General features: G+C 33.6%; 3 protein-coding genes across 7 annotated transcripts; all 3 read right to left on the bottom strand.

Annotated features, from left to right (window-relative positions):
- Positions 1–3680: 3680 nt before the first annotated feature.
- On the bottom strand, positions 3681–9472 carry LOC123920807 (G-box-binding factor 1). Of its 2 annotated transcripts, none has more exons than XM_045973127.1 (11): positions 9025–9472; positions 7001–7228; positions 6546–6635; positions 6365–6454; positions 6047–6213; positions 5902–5953; positions 5501–5549; positions 5225–5421; positions 5001–5078; positions 4192–4317; positions 3681–4106 (listed from the first exon to the last, which is right to left on the bottom strand). In XM_045973127.1, the coding sequence occupies exons 2-11, from the start codon at positions 7106–7108 to the stop codon at positions 4056–4058; spliced, it is 1008 nt and encodes a 335-aa protein (XP_045829083.1). In that variant the 5' UTR covers positions 7109–7228; positions 9025–9472; the 3' UTR covers positions 3681–4055. The 2 variants fall into 2 exon arrangements, with proteins under 2 accessions (XP_045829083.1, XP_045829084.1); XM_045973128.1 differs by having other exon boundaries at positions 7001–7175; positions 9025–9449.
- A 2217-nt stretch (positions 9473–11689) lies between these two features.
- LOC123920805 (RNA polymerase I termination factor-like) lies at positions 11690–18894 on the bottom strand. 4 transcript variants are annotated; one of them, XR_006813762.1, is made up of 5 exons: positions 18751–18877; positions 14652–16809; positions 13275–13350; positions 12263–12439; positions 11693–12137 (listed from the first exon to the last, which is right to left on the bottom strand). XR_006813762.1 is itself a non-coding variant. In XM_045973126.1 (3 exons), the coding sequence occupies exons 2-3, from the start codon at positions 16763–16765 to the stop codon at positions 14678–14680; spliced, it is 1905 nt and encodes a 634-aa protein (XP_045829082.1). In that variant the 5' UTR covers positions 16766–16809; positions 18751–18877; the 3' UTR covers positions 14458–14677. The 4 variants fall into 4 exon arrangements, 2 of the variants coding, with proteins under 2 accessions (XP_045829082.1, XP_045829081.1); XR_006813761.1 differs by having other exon boundaries at positions 11690–12439; XM_045973126.1 differs by lacking the exons at positions 11693–12137; positions 12263–12439; positions 13275–13350 and having other exon boundaries at positions 14458–15859; positions 16043–16809.
- Positions 18895–20123: 1229 nt separating this feature from the next.
- On the bottom strand, positions 20124–20697 carry LOC123922796. The gene is made up of 2 exons (XM_045975485.1): positions 20691–20697; positions 20124–20635 (listed from the first exon to the last, which is right to left on the bottom strand). Exons 1-2 carry the CDS (start codon positions 20695–20697, stop codon positions 20139–20141), a joined length of 504 nt encoding a protein of 167 aa, XP_045831441.1. The 3' UTR covers positions 20124–20138.
- Between the last annotated feature and the right edge of the window lie 4807 nt (positions 20698–25504).

Below are 25504 nucleotides of genomic sequence, written 5' to 3'. Positions count from 1 at the left end.
TACATTACTTCTGGAAGAGTTGCTTCAACTGTCTTTTCCTTTCATGAACCAACTTCAGTAATTCTCAACTATCAGATTAATGACAATCTATTTAACATGACTCTGATCAATAATGAAGACATTATTGATTTATCAGGTAATGATTCGGATTCAGATTGCTATATTGTTTCAAGTCCTGAATCATCTATGCATTCATATGAAAATGTAACTGAAGATGACATTGATGATAATGAAGAAGTTAATGATCAGAATATGTATAAATGGGAAGTCATAGTAAGTAAGGCATGTGCTTGCAGGACTAAATCTCAAGTCTTGGTAAGCAAATACATAACTCTTTATTATTTTGATACAGTCATTTACTTATTTTAATATCATTTATTTTGATTTACAAACTTTATGATTAGTTATTTTTTTTTCTTATAGCACATTCCACCTAAAATTTCTCAGTTTGTATTGAGTGGCAAGGAATGTGTATTCATAGACACTCCACATAAAATGAGTGGAATTAGGTGCACTGTTAAGACTTACCAAAGAAAGAACAAGAAGAAGAAAAACAAAAAGATTGTTGAGAAATACTTAACTAAAGGATGGTATACCTGGGCGTTGGCTAATAGTCTGAATCAAGGGGACCGATTGATTTTTGAACTTGAGAGGGGATCAAACATTCTTCACATTGACATTGTGCGTTCAAACACTAACCAAGCTATCAGTTCTACCTAGCAATTTGTGATATGTTGCAGTTGCAAAAACAAAACTCAGGTTTCAATGTTGTTCAAGTTGTATGTCATGTGTTTGTATGACTTTTATTTAGTGATAACATTGTTATAGACCTTTAACTATCATGAATTATTTAATATGTTGCATGTTTGCATTCAAATTTTACATGTATGTAACGACTAAGTTCTTTCTACTATTTTGATTGTGTTAATCATGTTTGGTATTAATATGTTATGCTAATATATAACCATTATCTTCACATGCTATGCTACAATATCATATTTGTACTACAATTTAACCTAATCAATAGAGTTGTACTCAAATGCCATTGATATGTTACATCATATATTAGTTAATTGATAAAATATTCTTAACATGCTATTGACAAAAGAGTAAGACACAAATAATCAGCACATGAAATGTCTGTTTTGTAAGGAAAAAAAGACAGACACTACTTTTTATTGATACTCACATCACATTTGTAACATCCTTTCAAACTTTTTATCTATTGTCATATCCTTTAAAGAAGACAAAATACAGCTAATCCTATCATAAAATTAAAATATATTATATTAAACTATGTCTATAAAGTCAATCAACTTCTAATGTTCCACAATGAATCATTCATAACATCTCAAATTCAATGGCATCAAGGTGGCCTCCTATCTTGCAAGGAAGTCCTAAAGGAATGTTTGTTACAGTTCATGCTCCAAATCAGGTTCGATTTGTAACTCATTATTTTTTTCATGCTTCAAAACTCAATTGTGATGTGAGTATTAATCTGAATGCAGATATATGGAGAGGTGGATCCTTTTTTTTTAGTTAACTTCTTCCATGAGATCAGTAATCAGTGGAAGTTCTTTGATGATGAAGGTGTTTGTCACAATGTTAATTTCAATGGTTCCACAATCCTACCACGTCTAACCAATGGCTGGACAGAATTAAGAAACCATTATAATTGGCTTGACATTAAAAAACTTACACTTTTCTACTTTGGAGAAAGTTCTTTCCTAATGATAATTTCATCAGACCTTCCAGAAGTCTTCTTCCATCTTATCATAGCATGAGTAGAGCAACTTCGTATGATTGTCAAACTGTGCCCGACGAAAACAACATCATATCTGAATTTGTGAGTATTCTATTTTTCAAAAAAACATAAAATTTAACTATTTTTTTGCAACATTTTAATGAAAGAGTATTGAATTTAAATTTACAGGTCCTTTCCCAGCGTTTTGGACATTATCTCATCTCCCAGACTAATTATTCTGAATTTAAACTTTGTGGACCATTAGGTAACATTGTTATTTGTAGACTTATGGTGTCATATGAACAAAATTTGACCGTCAAGTTTGGAGAAGGATGGAGATATTTTTGTCAACTTAACAACATTCAGCCTGGAAATCAATTGAAGTTCATATGTAATCACTATTATGAAAACAATGTTGTTTTAGTTAAGCTAATTCAATGACTGTCGTACTATCAATTATGTATTATCTTATAAAATATGATGTAATGAATAAATATTTCATTATATTATGCTTAATTTATATTATAAATTAGTGTCCAAACCAAACAGTTTATTTATTTAGTAACCTATCCCAATTGTGACTTCCAAATTGAACAGCATCATATTACCATCCGTGTCAATGAAGAAGCTATTAATGTTTTTTTTTTTTTTTTTTATGTTTGATGTGATTACTTGAATCAAGTAATATGCATTATTTGTTAACATATGTTTATTAGAATTTTAAATGATGTCTAATTTAATTTTTCTATTATTTTTCGACTATTCAAAAAACTATTCTTTATTGTAATTCGGATTAACTACCCATTATTTTATTTATTATATTTAGTTCCTCATTCATTATTTTATAAACCAAAACATCAATTTCTTTAATGTTTAATATATTATTGACATGCTATTTACAAATTTCTTCTGTAATATCTAATTATGTCTTTTTGCAATTAAAAATAATTTGTCGATAAAATTTTTATACTGAATGCATATTTGAAAAAAATATGCTTTATTTATAATTAGTATGTAAAATATATATTTTCCTTCTAATTTGCTATCACAAAGGGTTACTTAACAAATTAACGTCGTAACATTACGACCCGTGCGAATGCACGGGTCTATTACTAGTTATAAAATATATCCAAACAATGGAATGATATCTTTACTCCATTCCGCTCCGTTCCACTCCATTCCATTATGTTTCATTCCGCCCCATTCCATTTTGTACCACCAATCCAAACATAGGCTTGGTTTTGGAATAAGGTGGTCACGTTGAACGCTCTTTGTGTGGAGGTTATTAAATAATATGTTAACGTTGGAGGAATCTTGTGTGGCATGGTTCGGCTCTTGCGAATCCGATAGTGTGGACTAGTAATTGTAGAGTCGTTGAATATCAATCCCTCTAATAATACTAAAATCTCTAGTAGCTACTATTTCAACTTTTCTTCCGAAACCACTTGATCTGATTCTTCATAAGGTGAAAACAATATTTTGTGTGTCACGGTTTGTTTTATTCATTTGACTTCTTCAATAAATTGTGCATGGTTCTTAAATAAATAATTAGTTGATTGATTTTAATAGTTAAATTAATATTGGTTTACTTTTTTTGACAAAATTAATATTGTTTTATTAAAACACATTATTAATTATATAAAAAATAAATAAAATAGTTAGTGGAAAACAATTTAATAAACATTGCAATGACTTCGGTGTTTAAATATTGTTCGAATCTCAGCCTGCATAATATATGCAATGTCTTTACCAATTGAGCTAAGTTCATGAGACTAAATATTTAGATTTTATTCCCCTAAGACTAAAACTAAAAAATACTATAATTGTAGGGACAAACAAAATATGTAAAGCTGTATCATCACAAAACTATGGAAAATAAATACCCACCAATAACTTCTCAAATATGCATGAACAAATCTGAACTTTAGAAAACTGATTTCATGAAAACTCAGCAAGGTATGTTTGAATAGATGGTAGATGATAGATATTCTAGACAGAAGTGCTAAATTCTAAACTAGATTTTCAACATCATCAGTTGCAAAACTAAATTCTAAACAGAAACAGAAGTGCTTTCAGTAGCCTACATATTCTATTCTCACGCCGCATAGGTACAAATTACGCGTAAATTATAAGAGCAATTACAGTTGAAGATTAATGGTATAAAATTAGTAAAAAAACATTATATCCTATTCACAATTAAGAGACCAGTTCACTGATTAGAAAATTCCAGCTGCAGATTTGTCTTAATCAAGAGTCAATCAATTTCCACTATTGCCACCGAAGACGACACCGAGTAACTGTTTTGTTTGTTTCATTCAAGATTAGCAACTACTTCCGGCCCACACAATTGTTCCAACTCTTCCTGTTTAGATCAATTGTTTTCAGACAATAAAATTTAAGGCATGGACTTGTGATATATATATGCCAAATGATTAAGTGCAACATACCTTGATAGAATTGTTTTCAGATGTAAGCTTCTCACACTCCTCAGAAAGTTTCTGAAGCTCTTCTCTGAGAGTTCGATTCTCACCTCCCAGCGCCTCCACCCTCTTCTGTAGCTCTTCACACTCAGCCTGGTTGGTACGAGACGAGAAATGCAAACAAATCATTTTGTCTTAATTAAAATGGTAAGTATGAATATAGAAAATAAACACAGCCTTTTTCAACTAAGTAATGTTGGCTACATATTTTAGATTGTCTTATAAGTTTATAACAAACCATTTAAATCTAAGTCATTTTTTAAAAGTCTGACCTTGTTTCCTACTGGAGGGGATCAGGGTTGCTATTTGATCAACCCGTTCAACTTGTCCAACTAAATCTCAGTCGTTGGATCCACATTGCAATTTGATACAATACAACGGCTAAGATTTTCCTTGACCTAGTGAACGATTGTAAAGGATCTAGGTTGCTATGATATCTACTTTTCTTATTAGGTGTTTTATAATATTTTTTACACATCCCTAAACCACCTATAAAAATATGAGTTTAATAGATATGCGTTGTCCCTGTAAATTAATTTACACTGACATTCAATATATATCAAGCATTCTGCCATGTCATATAATTAACGTGGGGTATAGTGGGGTGATTTAGCGGAATACATCGTTGTTACTTGTTATTGGATGACAATGTAAAATTACTTTACACCGTCGGGGCATATTCTATTTTCTTTATATTTGAATAAGAAAAAAAAGTAATTACGGAAACCACTAACTGGCTCAGTCTCCCCCTCACGGGAACATCAAGTATAACTAACCTGCTTGCGTAGTCTTGACCTCCTAGCTGACTCTCGATTAGACTGTTTTCTCTTCTGTCTTTTCAGCTCACGATCATCCTATCAATATCAATCAATATGAGACACATTAAGAGGTTGGAGGAAGTTATCCACTGGCATAAGCACAAAGATGAAAAGTGTTGACCACAAAAAGCAATACAATAACAGAACATCTTTTTGCAAAAAAACAACTATGCGATCCATACTTGTTGCATCCATTGTTCACCAGCTCCGGGAACACTAGATTGATTGTGTCTCATTTTGGCGGCTTCAGCACTAGCAGGAGATGCATTCCATAAATCCATTCCAATATTAAGATTAGTAGCAGGCATCGAGACAACAGGATTTCCGGGAACAGGCGATTGAGAAATGGGTCCAGTGGTATTGTTCTGTACGTTTGCTCCTGAGGTTTATGCAAACACTAACTTGTTTCAGAAACAGCGAAGAAAAAAAAGATAACAGCGATTGCAGGTGACACATACCATTAACAAGCATGAGGTCAAAGCCCCCCTTCTTGTTTCTAGCCGATTCCTACAAAGATAGAAATCATCAGGCAAAAAATAAATACAAAAAACTGGTCAACATGCTTGTAATTAGATCAAGTCAATTCATATTTTTGTTGTGAATAAAGAAACAATGACTTAGGTAGCACTGACATTTCAGATTGAAGTCATGTCCGGTGTTAGACATGTGTCGGTGACTGACACTGACAAATATAGTTATCAGTTAAATTTCAATTATACCATTTTTCTCAAATTATTACCGATGTAGGCATGTCGGTGCTGTGTCTGGTGTCCATGTTTGTGTCAGTGTTTCATAAGAAAGGTTGTTATTTACTAAATGCAAGTGAGGATACACGTAATGATGGTAATCTGTCATATACCTGTTGGTTCTCATCACTGCCATTTGATGAACCCTCTGAACCACTTTCACCACTGTTTAATGATATAGAAATTCAAATTTAGAAAAAAAATTGAAAAGGAAAATTCTCAAAACGATCTTAAATTATCGAGAGAGGTTTGCCAAACCTTTGTGAAAAGCCATCATTGCCTGAACCTGAGCCTGTCTTTGCACTCTCTCCTGCTTTGGCACTCGTATTAGTAGAAGTGCCCTTCGATTTTTTAGATGAATCTTTATCCTTTCCCTCAGGTCCCTTGCCTTCAAACTCTGTAGTTTGGTGCATAGCACTTGGAGTCTAGCAAAATGATAAAAAGAATCAAACAAAAAAAGTATTAGTACAAATTAAAATGCCAAGCTTTGATAAATGCCAAGCATATGACAAGTTCACATTTTTCTGCCGAGACATAGAGGCGGTGTACATATTAGAGAATCAAAAAGTAACTTACCACTACCATGCTAGGATGAGCATAGATATTTCCAGGAGGGTACATAGCAGGATACGGGACTGGAGTCCCATATGGCGCCATCATAGGATGCTGAAAAATTCAACAAAATTGTGCATGAGATGATTATCTGACATATATAGTATAATAACGGCATACATCTCAAATGATGGACAACATTTACCTGGCCTCCCCACATATACGGATGGGGGTTTGGCGGAGCAACAGTTGAGGCATAATAGGGAGGCGGAGCGGCTCCAGGATTATAGTAGGCCTAAATAAGAAGTTAATCATTAGTTACTGACATAGGACCTGTTTGGACTGACTTGTTTGAGCTTATCTACTAACAAAATAACTTGTGAGAATGTTTGGGAGAGCCTAGGTATTGGAAACAGATTATGACATGTACATAATCTATTTTCAGCTTATTTTCACAGCTCTCCAGGATAGCTGAGGAAAACAACTTATAGCTTATACGAAAATAGTTTGCTTGTATTTTATCTTTGCTCCAGATAAAGTTTATACATAAGCACTTGTACAAACACTTGTTGTTTATCTAAATATGATCATAATTTATCTGCAGAAGTGCTTGAATGGAAGTAAAAATGTGATGAAAAAATCTATCTTACGATCCACTACCTGCATGGAATTTGACCAATCTGGATATGGTGGTGGTACTGTTGGTACCTCCTGAGTTGATGAAGATGATTTAGAAGGTTTAGTTGTGCTATCTTCCTTAGTCCCCATAAATCAGCTTAGAAACACCGCGCTTTTGATGCACGAAACAAAAAAACCTATGATCACGTATTGATATCTGTGGTAGTCTTAAGATCAACTTGAACAGCTACTTTTGTAACAAATCACATACTGAATACCGAAATGCAAATTACAGGTCATTAAAAACACTCGAATCAAATAGCAGAAACTATCAAATTCAATGCAAAATTATAAACTAAATGGTTCTTAATATTCAATTTTTGTTGTCAGTTACATATCTGAATAAACATTCTTCTGATGGATATTTTATTTTCACATAAATTCAAAAATGCAATTTCAGTGATGTGAGAATCTAGAATTTTAATATACCGTTATTATTTCTTTACGAGCTTAACATGCCATTATTAAGGACTTGACTCCTCTTAAGTGAGCAATTCATTGTTGAGTGTAATAATATCAACCATTAATTAAAATTCAAAGGGTTTATAAAAAAACAAATCAAAGGTAGATATTGTAAGTACATCATAACAAATCATGAATTTGTTAAAACAACAAACCCATGATTTTATAAATTTACACTTTAGAGTATCTAAATCTCACTATTAATTGTTTGTCAAAAGACAATCATGTTAGTGAATTTTGGTTTACCCACTTCACTAAGCATGCCACGCATCGTTTACGAGAAATCTGAAGCCAACAACAACAAGCATATTCCATGAGGGGCTAATAGGACGGAATCTTGACATTACAGGGGGTAATCGGGAAATAAAATTACAGGGGGTAAACCCAAATTCGCTAACATTGTAGGCGGTAAACACTATTTTACCCTTTTCTAAATTTAAACTTCAGAGGATCTAAATCTCATTATTAATTGTTTATCAAAAGACAATCATGTTTTGGATGCAATTAGAATTCTTTTCTTGGATATTCTTAGAGGGCACAAATATAATGATTTAAATGACTAGTATTATATTATGCTACTGTACTATACTATAACATACTATGCCATCAATTACTTACCTTGTCATCGTCCTAATATCCTTATTTTGATAGAAAATACACATGAAAAGTTTTCTTCTCATCAATATAGTCTATTTATTTATTGCCAAAAAATAGTCTATTTATTTATTGCCAAAAAAAAATTATTTAATTATTTCAAATTCCTTCATTTTTTTCTCTCTTGTACACCTAAAAAATCAAAGCAAAATCTTTCCCTATGGGCTTATCCACACAAGATGCTAAATTTCTATTATACTATTTGTTATTTCCTTACCTCTTATAGATCAGTAAACCAACCCAACTAACCCAAAATCTACTTCACTCCAACACTACAACAAGATAAATCATGGTAAATTAAACCTAAACAAAAATAATAAGCACTAGCAACTATTCCTCTTCCAATTACTTTGCTTTTTTGTTTTAGAGAATGCCACATCAACATACCCAAAAGCCAAAATTACTTTCCTCACCAATAATTATCACAAACTTTTTTTATTTTATTTCACCACCAGTTTAATCTAGTTCGGGGGGTCAGTTTTCGTATCAAGTGGTTTCAGCCCTATCCCGATCACAGTGTCAGTGGCAGGGGATCAAACTATGGTCCTCCCAATCAAGTTCGGTGTCAATCACCGTTGAACCAACAACAGGTTAATTATCACAATCTTTAAATCACTCAAAATTGTGTACTATTAATACTTAATCATTAATTTAGCTATTCTTTTTCCTTTTCTAGCTACCCTTTTATGTATTATCCAATAAAAAAAATTAAATAAGCGACCCAAAAATACCAATATCAAAAATTGAAAATAAAGCATTGTTACTATTGTATGGTGAAAAGGGATAAACAAAAAGAGGAAATACTACTAATTAAGCAAATAAAAAATTTCAAAAATGGGATCTAACAAAAATTAACAGAAAAAGCATGAGGAGAGAAAAGAGGGACTGACCTGTTTTCATGGCGTTAAGAAAAAAAGGATGAGGTGGAATTCCAAGTGGGATGAGACAAAGGTTGTAGTTTGGTTTTTTCAATTTCAAAGTCTATAACACCACAACACACACTCTAGAATAATAAGGGCTTGTTTTGTTTTGTTTGGTTTGGTTTGTTGTACTTGTATTGTTTTGTAGTAATATATATATATAGCTATCCAAATTCAAACCAAACTCATCTTGTTTTTGTGTTTAAGGTAAGATATCAAAATGTAAATAATAGTAAAATGTTGTTATTTTTCACAAGGATTGTGAATTTTGTGTTGGATTTATTTATTTGGTGGTTGAAATGTGAAATTTGAAAGTGTTGAAATTGAAAGTAACCAAAAATAGGAGTGATTGTGAAGGAAAGAAAAAGAAGGGTTATTATGAGAGAGAAAGAGGGAGTGAGTTGGATTGGGTTTAAGGGTTGTGGGGTGACACGTGCGAAACAAGAAGGTTATATAGTTGTGGGCTGTCCATGTCTTTACTGGATTAAGTTTGGGACAATTTATGTTACATGATGACTCATATGACAACTATGTGCCTTTGTGGATAACATTATTTAATATCGTTAGTTATTTTTTCTTACAAAATTTTATATTTTGTTTAATTTATAAACTCGGTAATTAGAGGGGATCAATTTTACCGTTCATTTGCGAGACTTCATTTAAAGGCTGAGTTTTTTTTGCTCTGTATAGACTAGTCTGCCGAATTTGGCACTTGAGGGAATCGAACATGAAACATTGATAGAAGCATACTCCAAGAACCAAAGTTAATACCACTAAACCAACCCAAGTGGATTTTGTATATTTATTTTTAATTATCAATAAACTAAATTTAGTTGGCAGGGACATTGTATTTTGAACTCAGGTCATTCAACTTATTCACCTGATAGATGAAATTTCTAGCCACTACACTATTTGATAAAAAATAACTAAATTTGTTTAAACTTTAAAATTTTTTAATATAATTTTTCATAGGTATGCTTAAAATATCATATAAAGTTTATTTACTAAAATTTAGAACTTGATATGAATTAAATATGAATTCTTTAAACGACAGAAGTTCAAAATAAAAATAACAAAAATCATCACCTATAAAAAAAATTATTTTTTTTAGGTAAATTAAGAGCATTATGAGACATCATAGTGACTAGTAGACATCAGAGAGACATCTAGTACCACTAATCTTATACATCTATGCTCATATATATATATAATATAAAAAAGGAGAAACTACACAAAGTGAGGGAGACCAAACATTACCCAAATAAAAAGCAAAAGAAAAAAAATAAAAGAACAAAAATAATAAAAGCAAAAACAAAAAAGGAATAAAAACAAATCCAAAATTATGGAGAGTGTCTCTAAACTAGTCCTCAATGAGGACATGAGGCAAGGTTTCCCACAAAAAAAAAATCTCTAGATCGATCGAACCCAATAGAAGTTGACTAGCCATACTTCTATATTCGACTATAAAACTCCCAAAATCATGGAGAGTATCGTGGAGGTGGACTCCTAGACCGGGTAGGAACTTCCTCTTCGGTATTGGTACTTCTTCTAGTTTCCCATGCTTGTTTTATCTTGAGCTTGTTTTTTCTAGAAAAACTTTTTATAATGTTCTAAATATACTTGTGAAAAAATTATTCAAAAATACAAGTTAACTAACAATGAGAACAAAAACAAAGTGTATAATAATTTTTCAGAAACTAAAAATATAATAAAAATGAAGGAAGAACTAAATTTTGTAGAACAAGTTACTGAGTAAATTTTTGTCATACAAAATGGTCCTTAAGAAAATTAATTATAGTACAAAAAAGAAATATCATTGTTTCATTTCATCAAGCGTGTATTGTGTTTTCAAAATAAATAATTATAGTATATAAATTTGCCACCACTAGTAGAACTTTCTAAATTTGTCTTTGCCTAAACGTGATGAAGATTTCTTTGTCACCTTCCAAATATGACAGGAGTAGTAGTGGAAGCTCGTTAAGATAATATAATTTATTTTGATATTATTTCTCAAAGGGTTGTTGTTCAATTAGTAGCAGCTAGCAGGTTTGATCCTAGTGAAATAATCTAGATATATGGTTTTGTCTCACAACAGATTTTACAGTTGGATTTTAAGCTATAATTGAATTTGTTTATCATAAGCTCGTGAAAAAAAAAAATGTTACCAAACAGGTGTTTTATTTCTTTCAATATAAACTTACAAGTTATAAGCCATGAGTTAAAAATTTGGCATTGAGCAACATTGTTGAGATATGTATCAGGAAGAGGGCCGGGCCGAGGAACTAAGCTAGCGGAGCAAAATATTATTATTATAAATACTGCTTATAACACTGAAACCTTAATTCATTCATTCATCTAATAGAATTGAACTGTAACGAATTTTACAGTCGGAGACGTACCTATGAACGAGGAACTCCGTTATCAAACTTATTGTGTTCATCATCCTTTGCTTTCATTATTATTTCCTTTTGTTACTAGTTGTGTTCAACAATTAAGTTTCAATAGCACATTCCCAATTCTTATAACAAAAAGGGTAAGCAATAGTTCTCTGCCTATAGGCTATAACAGAATCTGGATTGCTTCAATCACCTGTGGAAGGAACATACATCTATTTAAAAATATTATTGTAGCAAATGTACAAAGAAAGAACTGAAATAACTGTACAATTTAATAGAACCAGAACATATTTGAAAAAACCAACATGAAACAATTTTGAGTTTAAATAACATCTTTATTTTGGTCAAGATTCTAAAAAACAACTATGTAAACATAAATCCACCATAACAAGTACAGATTGGAACTGAAAAAGTATAGCAAAATCTCTGCAAGAAGCCTCCAAGCAATGGCTTCAAATCCCTCATCATAGCTCTTCTTTATTCCTCTTCAACACTTCATGTGGCCACTAATTTCCCATAGAGCCGGATCAACTTAGGTGTCCGAAAGCTCGGTACTCATTTCTTCAGAGCTTGCTTCACTGCATAACACTCTTTTTACATTCTCAAATCGGCATTCACATTGGTAAGAATTGCACGTAAAATTGAAACATATTGTACACGAATATTGACCGTTCCATCCGACAAGTTCTGGAGTGTTCGGCAATGAAAATTGTTACAACTTGGGTTGAGTCTAACTCAACTTCACAAAATTGATTTGTATGATAAGGGATGTCTCTAACTTATAAATAATTTTCAAAAGATATCACACTGACCTAGCTTATTGCAGAAGCAGTTCGCCTAACAAAATTTACTTGTTCAATCAGTATCTTTCTGATATACCTATCACACTGACGTAGCTTATATGTTTTTTACCAAGGAAATCAAAAAGGAGCTGAAGACGTTTCCTGGATTCCTCCCAGATGCAAGATTCAAATGAAAAATAGAAGTGACTGCAAAAAAACAAGCCACAAAATCTGAAGGATGAAACATCAAATAAGCAGGCTGAACATTAATATCGATAAAAAGAAATAGTCATTAAGTTATAACTAAAGATGCAATAGGAGTCATCAACTATAATGGACAATTTGTCACACAAACTGTAATGGACAACATTAACAATATCATTTGATAGCAGCAAGAATGGAAGTCAATGCAGTAGAGAAGCATTATGCGGAAGACACTCTTCAAAATATTTGAAATAAATAAGTTCAGACATTAAAGTTACCTAACATAGTTTAATTATAAGAAACATTCAATCTATTCTTCAGTCATATTTTAGGAAAGTGTAATTATAAGAAACACTAACTAAGACATTGGGTTCAAGTAGTTAACGAACTCCCCCTAGGACAAATAGTTTGGGAGAACCTGAGTTCGATTCCTGGTGAGGACAATTCTTGGTCAGACTTTACTTAATCCACAACCGAACTCTGGATTACCGAGGCCCCCTTCCCCTGGGAACTAGAGAGTTAATACCAAAAAAAAAAATTATAAGAAACACTCAAGCGACACTATTTATCACAGATACTTGACAGTGTATTGAGTTGCCAACAAAAGAGTATTAATAAAAACATGTTTGTCACAATCATGACAGGGTTGGTTCCATATTTGTTATAATTAGACACATGATATATTTTAAACATCTTTGAGTTGTAAATATGTTCAATCAAAACGGTCAACCAGCTAAGACAGATTGCAGTAGCAATGTAAAACTCTACTTGTATTGTTCTTCGAATAATTTGTTTTTACTAATACAAATTCAAATAAAAAGGAGAAATGATCTTTTACCGGTTATGCTATATGAGCCTTCATATCAATTACTTCATCTTTTCTTCTTGGTATTACCATGGCTGAAATTATGGCTCTGAAAAATCAAGACATGTACAAATAAGCAGAAATTTGTTGTAGTACTCTGTGGTTTATCATATTTGCATGCATCTATACCATTGTCGAGCTTTTGAGCTCAATACTTTCATTCAAACAATTAACTGTTATCTTGTTCATTTTTACTAACTCTATTAGTTTTCATATCTTAATCATTAACTATTTGCATATTCTGATTTTCTTTTGGCATTCTCAAAGTTCAGAAGCTTACATTCAACTCTTATTTTTCACCTTAGACATTCCTTGATCCTTCCAACACAGGGTCTACAAAACATTTATGGGACAACTCTAAGTCGTTAAATCCAATTAACATCAACATATCACTTATCTGGCCATTAATGTTGAAGTAACATCCTAGTAGTTAATTACTGAAATCATTTAAATCTACAAAACAAAAAACCATATTCTCTTTATTATATCTTTATTTTGTCGTCTCACTGTCAATCTGTTAATTCTGTTAGAGCTTCTATAACTACTAAATGTTACCCGACTCTAACTACCTAAATCAACAGAAAATGACCCAATTGGCACCCTGCTTCTTAACATGGGCATTGTTAAGTGATAACCGGAGATATGCTAACAAAACAAGCCTCAAAATAGCCACTATGTTCTCGCAGTGAGCAGCTGGAAAATGCTTCATGGTCCTAGTATTGATTTTCCATACCCAACAAGTCAAAAAAACCAGAAAATTCTAACAAGAGATCAAGACATCAATAACTCCAAAAGAGTGATTGAGGACTAGTAAGACAAAAGTTGGCTACACCTTCAATTCTAAATCATCAAACAGCATAGGGGGTAAAGATTGAGAAGTTATTTGTGGATACTGGATAGCTATACTACACTCAGAAGGTAGTAGTAGCTGATACACATCTGGCTTTTACCATCCTCACAATCTGAAATGATCCACAAAATTTAGGACTCAACTTCTTATCAGTGTTCCTATTCAAAGTCTCAATGTAGCTTAAGAATAACTCAAACACCAGGTCAACTTAATGATTTAGGCCAATACAATAACAGGCCAACACAACCAGCGACAATAAAGAATATCAAACTATCCTCTTAAAAAGAAAGCTACCCAAACTATTACTTAAATAAAAACAAACACTTTGAAGTAAGTTTCAACTTTTATTAAATAGGAACAAGAATACCACCCTCAAATTCTAACACAAAGTACATTTTCTAAAATATAACAGAAAAAGTTTCGGTTATCCCACAAAAAACACCATACAAGTCATAATATATTCTATTTGTCAAAAAAAGTCATAATATATTCTAGTTTAACAAAATCATTTTGTTGGTTAGAAACATCAACAAGTCACAGGTTTGTTGTCAAAGGTTTCTCTTGCTTCCAACAAGTCAGGGCAGAATCTCTTTGTAAGAACTTCAACCTGCTCCATAAATGGCTTCCTTGCATGCTCCCCAAGATGTTGAACCATTTGCTCCCATCGTTTTCTGCATGCATCACCAGACCTATGCTCAAGTAGCTCGTCCCACTCTACCTCCTCCATGCAGCAAGCATCCAAAGTATATAAAGCATCTATCAAGCGGAAGTCGTCAGTATCACACCATTCACCACGAGCAACCATTGTTGATGTTAACTCCTCATACCACTTCTTGCAGCAATATGCACTGTTTCGGGTTTCCAATTTGTGACCAATTGCCTCCCAACAAATATTATCTCGCAACATACCATGTTGTGATTTTCTAAAAGGCTCTAAAGACCTTGCGCGCAGATCCATGTTTACTAAATTAAATAAAGTTTGATACTCCTCTTGGGACCAATGTCCATGTCTCGCTTTCTTATATTTTAATCTGCGCCACAAATCTTTTACCTGATCCCGACTTTTACCCAAAGCATCAGCTATTAACCTCCAATCAGGTCCATGTTGCTCGTAGGACTTCCGTATAAATTCAAGCTCGTCAGGTGTCCACTTACATCTCCCAACATTTTCCAACAAAGCATGAGCACGTTGATACACACTATACAGGGGCCTATGAGGTAGGGCTTGTGCAATTTCTTTCCAACAGCCTCTAACTTCACTGTGTAACCTGGCATGGAGAACCTTATCCAGACCTTCTTCACCCAGACCATGAGAATCTATATAGGCAAAAACAGATGCTTTGAGTGTCTCGTCTTCTTCAGGTGAAAACCTTTTCCCACGCACTAAGCCATCACAACAAAACGTCTCTACTTCATCAGAAAAAGTTACTCGTTTGTGTTTCCCTTCATTGCTTTTAAACTCGCTAGACTCCTTATGTTTACTTTCTTCACTTGGCTTCTTTTTCTTTTTCTTCATCTTTTTGTCTTGCTCACCATCTTCACATTCATTGCTTCTAGAGTCATTACACTCATTAAGTGTGTTTCCTTCCATTAGTTTCCGCTTCTTTTTCATCTTCTTCCCTTGGTCATCTTCGCATTCATTGCTTTTGAACTCATTACGCTCCTTATGTTTACTTTCTTCACTTAGTTTCTTTTTCTTTTTCTTCATCTTGTCTTGCTCACCATCTTCACATTCATTGCTTCTAGAGTCATTACACTCATTAAGTGTGTTTCCTTCCACTAGTTTCCGCTTCTTTTTCATCTTCTTGCCTTGGTCATCTTCACATCCATTGCTTTTGAACTCATTACGCTCCTTATGTTTACTTTCTTCACTTAGTTTCTTTTTCTTCATCTTCTTGTCTTGCTCACCATCTTCGCCTCCATTGCTTCCAAAGTTTCCTTCAATTAACTTCTGCTTTTTTTTCATCTTCTTTCCTTGGTTATCATCTTCACATTCATTGCTATTGCGCTCGTTATACTCCGTATGGTTGCTTTCTTCGTTTAGTTTCTTCTTTTTCTTCATCTTTTTGTCTTGCTTGCCATCTTCATCTCCATTGCTTCTAAAGTCATTACCCTCCTTTAGTGTGTTTCCTTCAATTAGCTTCTGCTTCTTTTTCATCTTTCCTTGGTTATCATCTTCACATTCATTGCTTTCGAACTCCTTATGTATGCATTCTTCACTTAGTTTCTTCTTCTTTTTCTTCACCTTTTTGTCTTGCTTTCCATCTTCATCTACATTGCTCCTAAAGTCATTACACTCCTTCGGTGTGTTTCCTTCAATTAGCATCTGCTTCTTTTTTATCTTCTTTCCTTGGTTATCATCTTCACATTCGTTGCTTTTCAACTCCTTATACTCCTTATCTTTGCTTTCTTCACTCGTTTTCTTCTTTTTATTTTTCTTCTTGCCCTGCTTGCCATCTTCACTTTTATTGCTTTCGACCAAATGTTGATAATCATTACTTTTGGCCAAAGGAAGATCATCAACTGCATTGCTTTCAGACATATGTGAATCACCTCCGTTGGTTTCGCTCTCTTTGTCTTCAGTTCTTTTGTTTTTCTTGCTCAGAGTCTCCATCTTCGTTATGAGCCCCTCTCCTCCAATGACAGCAGAATAAACACCTTCATTATAGAACACAACATGGTTATAAAACATTTCTTTAAAATTAACAGAGTAATAGCAAAAAATAGAATAATTGAGAAAATCAATATTACAAAATTAAGTTGAGTTATTATAGATGTCATAAAATGATATTATTTATTTAGTTATTGTGGTATTCCCATATATTTATTAATTTAAAATAAAAAATCTGTTATCTAAGTGTATATGAAGTGTCCAAGAAAATTTTGTGTCCAGCATAGCTATTGTCTTAAACTCTCCATGAATTATATATTAAAATCAAAATAAATTACATACAGAATATCCAATCTGACCTCAAGCTTAGAAAAATCACTTTCAATTACTTAAAAAAGTGAAATATACATTGTTTCCAATCTTAACCGAGTCATATCAAATACTCCTCTCAAAAGGTATCAAATAAACGTGAAAAGGATCTGAAAAAAAATGTTTGAACTTTGAACATGTAAACCACTAAACCCAGAGCGCCAAGTTATGATTTCAAATGAATAACAAGTGACCGATTCAGAACAAAATATAATAATAAAAAAAGGTATCTTATTCAGAACATTAGCACAAACGGATCATTCAGTATCAAAAACATTACACAGTAGTTTGAAATTCAATAATAATACTAAAAAAACTGGTTAGTTTGCCATCAAAATGAAAAAGAAAGAATAATGACAAAATTTGAATGATATTATCCCATGGTTACTAACTGCCCCAACCCCTACCCTATCAAAGGCCACTGAGCTCAACTTCATGCATATTGAATTACTTCAAAAAAAATATCGGGCAGAGGAGTCCATCTCTGCTGCCAATATCTCTCTTTCAATGGTAGACATGATTCCTTTTAAACTAACGCCTAAATAAATAAAAAATTCAAGCACTCAATTGAATTTGAACCTTATTTAACAACAAACAAATGCATTTTATTATAATAAAATATATGATTGATAACTAATACTTGTCCATAAGGCACCAGGATCTTCTATTCTCGCATTTCATCAATCACTCAAGCATGGATTTTCTGTACAACTCATACTATTACTATTATTATCTTGATAGCAATAACAAACCGACAACCATTGACCACAACAAATTATTATTGCCCAGGACCAATCATGAGACGTTGTCTAATTCCCTAACATTGGAATCAATCCCATATATATGCATACATCAACACAAACCAGATTACATTCCAAACAATAACTACCCAAAAATTCTGAATAACATTCAATGAACCGTCTAATCTAGTTATATATTAAACTCAACTGCAATACAGAGTAACCTGCACTTCAAACACTATTAACTTACTAAAGAATCAAAATTTTAAAGTTAAATTTCATGAACCATCATCTAACTATCAATCAAACTTAGGTATCAACTATACAGAGTAGTAGCCTACTACAAGATACACTAACACTAACACATGCATTTTTCTCTAAATCCATATTCCAGAAAATATAACTACAACATCATTTATCAAACACTACTACCAGATACAATCCGCATAGAAAAACAAAGCATACAACAAGAGCAAATTCTTTTCATTTCTACATCTAGTAGCAACCAAAAAGGCCAAAATAAAAATCTAATTAAATATAAGATTATACAAATGAAAAATCTATTTCCTTGTTTTTTTTTATTATTTACAAAACAGGGGGGTTTATGTTTATCTCCCACAAACCTCCTCTTCCCCTCCCTCCAATAACCAACTCTGAAACAAAGCGTAGAAGTAAACTCGGTAAATATTGAAAAATATTAGTAATTACTTTGTGTATATTGTATGCATTATCTATGTTATTAGTGAACAAATATTGCAGAATTGAAACACTTTTTTTCCTTTAAGTGATGAATTCAAACATAAATCTAGGTTTTCTTTAAGAACATAATTAATTGCATAATTTGTTCAGTAAATTAGAGATTGAATCGAATTGACTTACTTGAATATTAATGGAAGCTCAATTGAAACGAGAAGATGGTGAAACAAACTGACTGACGGCGGCGGAGGGTGGGAGAAGGAATACGCGCGGCAACAAATCAGCACTGAAACGAGAGGCGTTTTAAGGGTTTGCTCTATGAAAGCTTCTAGAATCAGATCGGTTTAGTCTTTATGTACCTTTAGATCAATCATACGCTTAACATTGAGCCACGTGGATTTCACATTGAAACAGCAAAATAATGTTAGACTCTTTTTCCTTTTCCTATTTTGGTTCCTAATGTATGACACAAAATTTCAAATTCAATTTTTTTTCCCTCTCTTCACTTATTCAAAATTCTATTATATCTGATACACAAATTATCACCGATAAAAATTTCAAATAATTATCATATGTGAGACAAGTTCTAACCGATAAAAATTTCAAAAAAAACTATTTTACACGGGGTTAATTTTAATATATAAATTTTAACTATCATATACGGAATCATTTTTAACCGATAAAAAATTCAAAATAATTATCATATGTGACACAAGTTTTTACTAATAAAAATTTCAAAAAAAACTGTTTTACACGGGGTTAATTCAAACTCATATATAAATTTTAACTATCATATACGAGATAAATTTTCACTGATAAAAAATTCAAAATAATTATCATATGTGACACAAGTTCTTATTAATAAAAATTTCAAAAATTACACGGGGTAAATTCTAACTGATATATAAATTTTAACTATCATATACGGGATAAATTATCACTGATTAAAAATGCAAAATAATTATCATATGCGAGACAAGTTTTTACTAATAAAAATTTTAAAAAAACTATTTTACATGAGATAAATTCTAACTGATATATAAGTATGTTCTATGTAATTGTTTCTTTCAATTTAAATATTTATAATTGCAACCAATTTTGATTACTAAACTAGTATAACTTAAAAAAATATCGTCGTAACGTTACGACTCGTGTTATGTCTATTAGTAGTTACTACTTACTAATATGGATATTCCCATGCTAATTTTGAGGGTGATGGTATCACAAAACGTAAATCAATAAATAATGAGATACATCAACCCATAACCGCCATTAACACAAAAAATTGTCTTGATATGCAACAAATTTGTGTTCTTCTATGCCACATGCCACTTCACAAAGCATACATTAAAGTTCTTTATTTAGTCACACATATTTTTGGGGGTAAAGTGAATGAGTTACAAAAGCAAAAGCCTTGGAAATGAAGCTTTTCGTGAAGTACAGAAACGCAAAATATTATATGGTGAGTAGTATTTGTAAAAGCATGGATATCCCTATGCTAATTTTGAGGGTGAAAGTATAGCAAAACGTAAATCAACAATCCATAACCGTTTTTTTTTACAGTAAAAAGTTTATAGCATTTCATTATTTAGAATGTTAACAATACAAGTGGGTATATCAATGAAAAGGTGGAAACTAGCTATAGAAGTGGCCACCCTTGCTAGAGCATGAGCAACCTCATTGGCTTGTCTCCTAATAAACTCAACACTAGAGTTTCTAAAATAAGTTTTGTGCAAACGAACACAATCTCTAATAACATCACCAAGCTCAGACACATTATTGTGCTTACTATGAAAGCTTGTAACAACATTCTTGGAGTCTAGTTCAAAGTCCACATTTTCTAGCTGCAAATCATGAACCCATTTCAGAGCGCTAAGCAAACCAAGAGCTTCACCAATATCAGTATTTGTGATGGGTGACATCCATTCAGTTTTGGCTAGAACAAATTGTCCTTGATCATCTCGTATACACATTCCTATTCCAACTTTATTCTGCCGAACAGAGAACGAAGCATCTATGTTACACTTGTACCGCCCTGTATGCGGCTTTTGCCAACGAGTTTCAGTTACTTGTGTTGGAACATTGTTGAACAAGTTAGCAACTTAGCTACTTGTATGATGAACTTGGCATAGATGTAAACACAAGTGAAAGAACTAAAGGTGTGAATTTGAAAAAGTTCACTTTTAAGTCCCACATTGGATGGGTCACTACCTTTAGTAGTGTTTATATACCACAAAGTGGCAACCAAGGGTGTGCCCTTGGGGTACCCACTTTTGTAAGAAAGGGAGACCGCACACAATGTCGAATATCACACGCGCGCGCCGCCGCCGTCCGGCCGGCTCGGCTCGGTTCGGGCCGGGCCTGGGCCTGGGCCTGGGCTTGGGCTTGGGCTTGGGCTTGGTGATATCCTAATTTTTAATACTCAGAAGTGAAAAAAAAATTAATTAAAAATTAATTTTCACTAAGTGTGCTTACCGTTTCAAATGCGCACATGTTTTGTGTGCTGAATGTCAAGTCAAACGGAATTGTTACCGTTATTATTTTGAACTCAGTCATAACTGAGATTCCTGAAATCATGGCCACGTTTTTGATGTGCTGGCCCTGATTCTCTCCCACTTCTTGCTCCACATCAGTTGCATTCTTTCCCTATAAATACACATCAGTTCTCACAATTAATTTTCACGTTCAGAAAAACTGCAACTCTCTCTTCTCTCTCTCTCAATATTATTCTTACTTCAAATTAATTTTTCTTGTTGTTTCAGAGAAAGTGGTTTACCACTTCGAATTGATATTTGCATATCAATCTAGACTGGTTCGTAGTAACCATCGGAGGTGTTTTTCTGACCGTTTTCTACAGTGCAGTAGTTAACGGTATTTCGCTTGAATTGGCTGTTTTATCCTGGGGACTTCACGGTTGATAGTCTACCTTGCACAATTTGGGTAGTGCCGTGAAACGTCTTAAAGAGAGCGTATCGAACCGCGACTCGGCCGATAAATTCACAGTTGCTATTATTTTCAAAAACGATTTTCCAAAACCGAAAAATAACAATTTTAAGACGTTTCATACTATCATGGCAACTGAAGAAGTTATCGGTAATTCTGCTGTTGGTAACACTGAGAAACCGTTTATTTTTGAAGGTCTTCATTTCAAACGTTGGCAACAAAAAATGTTTTTCTTTCTAACTTTGAAAAAATGTGCCTACGTTCTGAAAGAGCCTATTCCTGTTGTTCCTGAAATCCCTGCTGCTTCTGGTTCAGGAACAAAGGACCAAACGGTTACCAACGGTGAAAAATCTGTGTCTGGTGAAAAAGATAGTGACACAGACCAGATAAGAGCCCAGGCTTTGCAAGCTGAAAAGGAAAAACAAATTTGGATCAGTCATGATTATGTTTGCAAAAACTACATAATTAATGGACTGGAAGATGACCTGTATGATTACTATAGAACATACAGTACTGCTCGTGATGTTTGGGAAGCATTGTCAAAGAAATATGATACTGAAGAGGCTGGTGTGAAAAAATATGCTGTGAGTCGGTACCTGAAGTACCAGATGGTGGATGAAAGGTCTGTAGAGGTGCAGTCTCATGAACTCCAGAAAATAGCTCATGAGATAATAACAGAAGGTATGCCTTTAGATGAACAATTTCAGATTGCTGTAATAATAGACAAGCTGCCCCCTGGTTGGAAAGATTTTAAAAATCAGCTTCGTCACAAAACAAAAGAATTTTCCATCGAGAGTCTGATTACTCGTCTTCGCATTGAAGAAGAGGCTCGAAAACAAGATCAGAAAGAAGAAGAAAAAATTCTCGTTGTCTCCAACAACAAAAAGAAATTCGGTGCGGCTCTGAAGCCTACGGGCAAACCTCTTAAGAATCAGAACCGCAATCAAAACCGGATTAAGAATGGGAACCCACCTAGGGCCCCATCTGTAAGGCAGCAACAGCCTCCACCTCCTCCTGTGAATGAATCTGGTGAATTCCTCTGTTTCAATTGCTGGAAACCAGGTCATGTAGCAAGAAAATGTAGAGGCAAGAAAAGGCCTAGACCTGCTGCTTTGAATGCTCAGGTAAATGCTACTGATGAAGCATATACTGCTATGATCACCGAAATTAATATGGTCGGTGTAACTGATGGATGGTGGATAGATACTGGCGCCACTCGCCATGTCTGTTACGAACGTGCTATGTTTAAAACATACACGAGTGCTGAGAACAAGAAAGTGCAGATGGGCAATGCCCACACTTCTGATGTTGCTGGTGTTGGAGAAGTTCAGCTGAATTTCACCTCAGGAAAGACTCTGATTCTGAAAGAAGTTTTACATGTTCCTGAGATGAAAAAGAATCTTGTTTCTGGTTTTCTTTTGAATAAGGCTGGGTTTAGTCAGACTATTGGGGCAGACTTGTATACCATCACTAAGAATGGTACTTTTATTGGGAAAGGGTACGCCACTGATGGCATGTTTAAATTGAATGTTGATTTGAATTTGAATAAAATTTCTACTTCCGTTTATTCCTTGTGTGATTTTAATGTTTGGCATTCTAGACTATGTCATGTTAATATTCGCTCTATTTCAAATTTAAGTCACTTAGGATTAATTCCAAAATTAAATTTTGATAATGTAGAAAAATGTCAATTTTGCAGTCAAGCTAAAATTACTAAACGCTCACATAAATCAGTAATTAGACAATCTGAACCTATGGAACTTATACATTCTGATATATGTGAATTAGATGGAACTTTAACTAGAAATAACAAACGCTATTTTATCACTTTTATAGATGATTGTTCTGACTATACATTTGTTTATTTAATGAAGAATAAAAGTGATGCATTTGATATGTTTAAAGTGTTTGTTAACGAAGTTGAAAATCAATTTAATACGAAAATCAAAAGATTTCGAAGTGATAGGGGAACTGAATATAATTCTAGTTTATTTAATGAATTTTATAAACAACATGGAATTATACATGAAACGACTGCACCATATTCCCCTGAAATGAATGGTAAAGCAGAAAGAAAGAATAGGACTCTTACTGAACTTGTCGTTGCTATTATGTTGAACTCTGGTGCCGCTGCCCATTGGTGGGGGGAAATTATTTTGACTGTTTGCTTTGTATTGAATAGAGTCCCCAAGTCTAAAGAAATGATCTCTCCATATGAGACATTAAAGAAAAGGCAACCAAACTTGTCTTATTTGAGAACTTGGGGATGTCTAGCATATGTCCGTATTCCGGATCCGAAGCGAGTTAAACTTGCTAGTAGAGCCTATGAATGTGTATTCATTGGTTATGCTGCAAACAGTAAAGCATATAGGTTTTACGACCTGAATGCAAAAGTGGTCATAGAATCTGTTGACGCAGATTTCTATGAAAATAAATTTCCCTTCAAATCGAGAAATAGTGGGGGCACCGAACAGAGTAATATTCCTAAACAGAATCACATTCCTGTGATACCAAATATGGATAGCAATGATGAAGTAGAAACAGAACTCCGAAGGAGTAAACGAGTAAGAGTTGCTAAAGATTATGGGCCAGACTATGCGGCCTATACATTAGATGAAGATCCTACAAATCTTCAAGAAGCCTTGTCATCGATGGATGCTGATCTTTGGCAAGAAGCTATAAATGATGAGATGGATTCTCTTGAATCCAACAAGACATGGCACTTAGTAGACTTGCCACCAGGCTGCAAACCAATTGGTTGTAAATGGATTTTGAAAAAGAAACTAAAACCTGATGGTACTGTTGATAAATACAAGGCTCGCCTTGTAGCCAAGGGTTTTAGACAAAGAGAAAATATAGATTTCTTCGACACTTTTTCTCCTGTCACGAGAATTACATCCATTCGAGTACTTATTTCAATTGCTGCGATTTATAACTTAGAAGTACATCAAATGGATGTTAAAACTGCTTTTTTAAATGGTGACTTGGAAGAAGAAATCTATATGGAACAACCTGAAGGGTTTGTAGTACATGGCCAAGAAACTAAGGTCTGTAAATTAGAAAAATCTCTTTATGGTCTCAAGCAAGCACCGAAGCAATGGCATGAAAAGTTTGATAATTTAATGGTATCAAATGGGTTTAAACTCAACGAAAGTGACAAATGTATTTATTACAAGTCAGATAACAACATTTGCACTATGATATGTCTCTATGTGGACGACATGCTCATCTTTGGATCAAACCTTTCTGCTGTAAATGCTGTGAAATCACTGTTGTGCAACAACTTTGATATGAAAGATCTTGGTGAAGCGAGTGTGATTCTAGGAATCAAAATCACTCGTTCTGAAAAAGGGATTTCCTTAGACCAATCTCACTATGTGGAAAAGGTTCTAAAGAAATATGGATACTTCGACTGTAAAACTGCGAATACTCCTTGTGACGCCAGTGTAAAATTATTTAAGAACACTGGTGATAGTATTAGACAGTCTGAGTATGCGAGCGTCATTGGCAGTCTTAGATATGTCACTGATTGCACTAGACCCGACATTGCATATGCCGTGGGACAGCTTTGCCGGTTTACCAGTAGACCTGGTAATGAGCACTGGGAAGCTATAAATAGAGTCATGGGATATCTTAAAAAGACCATGAACCTCGGATTACATTATCTGAGATTTCCTGCTGTACTTGAAGGGTACAGTGATGCTGATTGGAACACCTTGTCAGATGATTCCAAAGCAACGAGTGGCTTCATTTTTAGTATAGCCGGAGGAGCTGTATCATGGAAGTCTAAGAAACAGACCATCTTGGCACAGTCCACTATGGAGTCTGAGATGATAGCACTAGCAACTGCTAGTGAAGAAGCAAGCTGGTTGAGATGCTTGCTATCCGAGATTCCCCTATGGGAAAAGCCAATGCCAGCTGTGTTGATCCATTGTGATAGTACCGCGGCTATCGCAAAAATTGAGAACCGTTATTACAACGGTAAAAGACGTCA

Source organism: Trifolium pratense, linkage group LG4, assembly GCF_020283565.1.
Source record: "Trifolium pratense cultivar HEN17-A07 linkage group LG4, ARS_RC_1.1, whole genome shotgun sequence".
NCBI lineage: Eukaryota > Viridiplantae > Streptophyta > Magnoliopsida > Fabales > Fabaceae > Trifolium > Trifolium pratense.
This window is presented reverse-complemented; position numbering and strand designations above follow the sequence as displayed.

Excerpts from the sequence above, each read along its gene's own strand:
- LOC123920805 (XM_045973125.1), bottom strand. The coding sequence starts at position 16,765 with ATGGAGACTCTGAGCAAGAAAAACAAAAGAACTGAAGACAAAGAGAGC.
- LOC123920807 (XM_045973127.1), bottom strand. The coding sequence starts at position 7,108 with ATGGGGACTAAGGAAGATAGCACAACTAAACCTTCTAAATCATCTTCA. Across the intron at positions 6,636-7,000 it reads ATTGGTCAAATTCCATGCAG|GCCTACTATAATCCTGGAGC; the intron begins GTAGTGGATCGT and ends CTTCTTATTTAG. Across the intron at positions 5,079-5,224 it reads GTGAACAATGGATGCAACAA|GATGATCGTGAGCTGAAAAG; the intron begins GTATGGATCGCA and ends TGATATTGATAG.